This window comes from Opisthorchis viverrini (assembly GCF_000715545.1).
Source record: "Opisthorchis viverrini unplaced genomic scaffold opera_v5_393, whole genome shotgun sequence".
In the NCBI taxonomy this organism is placed as follows: domain Eukaryota; kingdom Metazoa; phylum Platyhelminthes; class Trematoda; order Opisthorchiida; family Opisthorchiidae; genus Opisthorchis; species Opisthorchis viverrini.
Window position 1 is genome coordinate 169,546 of NW_008752053.1, and position 4,175 is coordinate 173,720.

Here is a 4,175-nt window from a genome sequence, read left to right on the forward strand (position 1 = left end):
GCACTTTCCGGCAAATTATGGTTAGGCCTTCCAAATGCATCTTCTGGTGCTGGACATATTCTTCGATGGAAGTACCCGCTGCACAGCCGAAAACTCGTTTTACAATTGACTCGTCACGGATTCACCGACACCAACCCATCTGAGCTAGGGCTCTGAGACAACAATTGTTGAAGACCTGAAGGCGTCTCAGTTCCGCTGCTCAAACAGGCCGGGTCTCAACCACAAAACAAAACAGCCCATACTGTAGCCTCACGCACATTTCCCTTGAGATTCGGAACTAATACAATTTCTCAGATACGTAAAACGCTAAACAAATGTCAGTGCCTCTCCCTGGATTGTATAAGGCATGTCCAGGAGCATGGACTTACACTTTGTGGGTGCAAAAAGCATCCCAAAAAGCAGGATGGCTTTGAACACCTGCGCCTTCTTCTCCTTTTCAAAGGCGAGAACAATGTCGTCTGCATATTCCAGATCGACAAGGTTTGAGTCAGCAGCTATCTGAATACCGGAGTTTTTAAGACGTTCAGTGTTCTCTTTATTATCTCATCGATCACGAAATTAAAAAAGAATCGAAAGAGTGGACACCCCTGATGGACACCGCGTTGCGTACGGAAGCTCTTGCAGAGCTCTCCATTTACGATACGTGCGACACGAAACTCTTGATAGGCGAGCGTACCAAGGAGAACAGACCAGTTAACCGAGTCAAATGAGCGTTGGAAATCCAGTGATACTAAAATTGTGGGTGGTTTGTACGTACGACTTCGTTCTAGCACCTGACGAGGTGTTAAGTTTAGGTCAAAGCAACCCACACCAGACCGTAGTCCTACTTGCTGCTCTCGAATTAGTGTTTCACGCCACTGTAAGGTGACAAAGAACAAGTGACACCAAAAGTCTCGGAATCAAGCTGATCCCAGTGTGGTTGCTCGACTCACTACGAGCCCTTGGTTTGAAAATAGGCACTATCACGGATTCTCCCCACTTGTCTGGGATAAAAAGCGGTCGGAAAAATGGTTTCTTGAATCTGCGGAGGCTACCGTGTAGAAAGCTCCAACTCAGTTACCAGACAAAAGTCCAGTATCAAACATCAAACATAAGGAGCTGACAAAACAGCTGTAAGGTATTATTTATGTGGAGCTAGTATTTCCCATTTAAAGGGAAGTCATCGAGAAAAAGAAGCGAAAAACCGTGCAGAGGGGGGTTGTACCCTACAATCGCAAACGTTCCAACGGACTAAAATAAAATCGCAGCCTACTTATTACCGAATACTTTAGGTAGTACAAATAGTTCCCAACTGGGAAAATCTGTTTGATTCACATGGTGAGCTGTCTGTATAATTGTTGTGCAGGTTTAACACTTTGAAAGTCGGAAAATAAACCGCCAGATGATGGCGCACTCTAATAAGCGTGTGATACACGGAGATTAAAAGAAAACTATGGATACTTCCTCTACTACGCTCTCCTTCGCAAACCAGTCATAGATTGGTCTCTGCCTATATTCAAATTGTGGCGACAGTTCGGTTCCAACATGCCGAAAATTGGCGACGACAGTATTTACTTAACATTTCACTCAGTAAGACATCAGTCATCAATTCACTACGCTAACTAGTCGGATTACCTGTTTGTTTTGTACCGGTTGTAAGTGTGTTAGTCCAATCTATTTGCTCATATGCATGCCAAGAAACGAATTGTGATATTAAACACCACAGCCACCGACACACTCTAGTGGAATGAGATAGATTTAACGGGTCAGGAGTACCACACTGCGTTGCGTCAACCCGTTACACAAATTATGTTGCCAGTCTTACTGTGATCGATGACCTTCACATGGAACTGGACGTCATATTAACTGAAGTCATATACATGCAGATACCGAAATATCTCACATCCAGCTCGTACTTTCCACGGCAGCGCCAAAGCATGAAGACGGGCTCTTAGGCTACAGCTGGCTTCCCATCACGAAGCAAACGGCTGTGTCAACCTTGTGGCTTGTTTAACATTAGCATATACTACTCAATAAGAGATCAGTAGCATAAAAAGGAGCGAAGCAGACTGACCCACAGTCAGCTGTACGGAGCACGCGTAACCAATCTACGCTCTATCCGTCGTTTCCACTATGCGCCCTCTACATGGATCTTTCACTGTGTTGTTTTATCTCCTCCAGTACGCGGGAATAAACCATACTCTGGAACTGGGCTCAAGACCTCACACGGTGGTTGCGCGACTTGCAGGGTTCGCGTTCACATTACTTCCGTTTCAACAGTTCTCCTCAGCAATGTGATTGGTTTGCTAAGCGCCTCGGACGATGACCCAGTAACTGCCCCGGTTGTGTCGATTGACCGACACGTTTATCAGTACTTCTCGACACGGACGCTCGAAACCTGTTGGACAAATTTTCACGTCCGAGGTTCAAACCCCGGCAAGGCAGAGGATATGCACTGCTGATGAGCGCCAATAACAGTGAAACTTCCCCTTTGGTGTGTATTCACGGCAACAATTGCTCCAGGAATGGAAAAGGATTGTCTAAGTGAATGTGATGTCAACCCCATTCCCACAAAGAGAACTGATGAACCGTTGACCAAGCTATAATCCCTACCACACACACAAATATTTCCGCTGTTTCGTTTTAGTGTGGACACTTCTAGCACAAGGATGTAGTGGATAGGAGTTCCTCGGGAGACACTAGGAGTCGGCCTGTTGATGTTTCATTATAGTGCGAGTTACGTACAGAGACGGGACTGAGAACTCGTCAGTTTGGTAGACCCAGAGAGAAGCACTAGAAAGGTTGAATAACGGGCTCGTAAAGTTACATCACCAGGTTGGGAGGCAAACCCACCCGAAAACTTATGATATGAAACCGAGCGGCATAGAGTGAAATGATCATTTCCGTGCAGGAAATGCATAAAACGAAAGCCGTGTGCAAAACAGACAGAGCAGTTAAAATAAAAAAAACTGGCAGCTGTTCAACTGGTTCGGTTCATCACCGTTTGTCCAAGATGGTAGCAAGTGCAGCGTCCGAATTCATGTGCGTGGAGTCTATTTTGGTCATATCCAGACCAAGGTTTGACAATGCACCACGTAGACATTTCTGGTAGGCTTTCAGTTTCTGACCACAAGGATCGACGGAATAGCCATGGAGGAATTTCTCGAAGAACTCTTGAAAACAGGCATCATAAGCCGTCTTCAATGAATCACATTCAGGAGCGAGACTTCGCAGTTTGGTACAAACAAGTTCTTCATGGTCAGCATTGGCTGTATTATCAGCTGCAGGATCAGACTGACTCATTCACTGTCACTGGAACAGAACACGAGACAGAAAACTGAGGTGAACTGAGAGGCGGTGACTAATTGAGCTCCAGAACATAAAACCACAAGGTATGAGAGCGAAGCAACCGGAGCTGTATCTTATTAAAAGTTCTACTGAAGACGAATGAGAACCATCCAAAACAAAGATAAGAATATCCGATGGAAAAATTTGATCCCAGAGTGGCTGCGATTTATTAAATTGCAGGTTTTGGGAGAATCTGATTGGTGCTCAGAATTTTTACGGACAGACGCCTCACTGCAATCAACCTGCGAAGGTTGATCTAGATCGCCGCTGCCTGGATCACTGTTACTGTCGATGATGGATAAGACGCGTAAACGTTAAAGCCAATATTTTAGAGGAAACCTAGCTACCTCACACAGAAAAAACGGATATCAGCCTGCGGGGAGTTCACAAACGTTAGGTTGCCCGATAAACCACTTAATGTCACAAGAGTGAACAGGATACCCAGTTAAGAATATCGGATAATCAGGGCTATTTCGAACCCACCTATCAAGTCATTTCAGATAAAATCTGAATTCCATAACAGTTGCACGCTTAAGCCTGATCGTCTTCGAAATCAACAATACAATCCGGGTAGTCTTGCACACCACTCGCACCACCACTCGCACAGTCGCAATGTCCTTTAAGACCGGATGATATGGAGTTTCGTCAACACAAGTTTCGTAAGTTGGTGAATGTATTCTGGAATGGACGGCAGTCGGCAGCTGACTCGCACCACCGACAGCTGATAATGTGATGTATTTTAATTACAGACTGACTAGTTGCTGGGTGGTAACATTGGATCCGCGGTGCCGACCAGAATATGAATGCGTCAACTCACAACCGAAGCAAACGGTAGCCACTGTCAACAA

General features: G+C 45.3%; 1 protein-coding gene across 1 annotated transcript; it reads right to left on the reverse strand.

The window, feature by feature from the left end:
• Positions 1–2,976: 2,976 nt before the first annotated feature.
• T265_10680 (hypothetical protein) lies at positions 2,977–3,282 on the reverse strand (the record flags this gene model as incomplete). Its single annotated transcript, XM_009177134.1, has 1 exon — positions 2,977–3,282. The coding sequence occupies one exon, from the start codon at positions 3,280–3,282 to the stop codon at positions 2,977–2,979; it is 306 nt and encodes a 101-aa protein (XP_009175398.1).
• Positions 3,283–4,175: the final 893 nt, after the last annotated feature.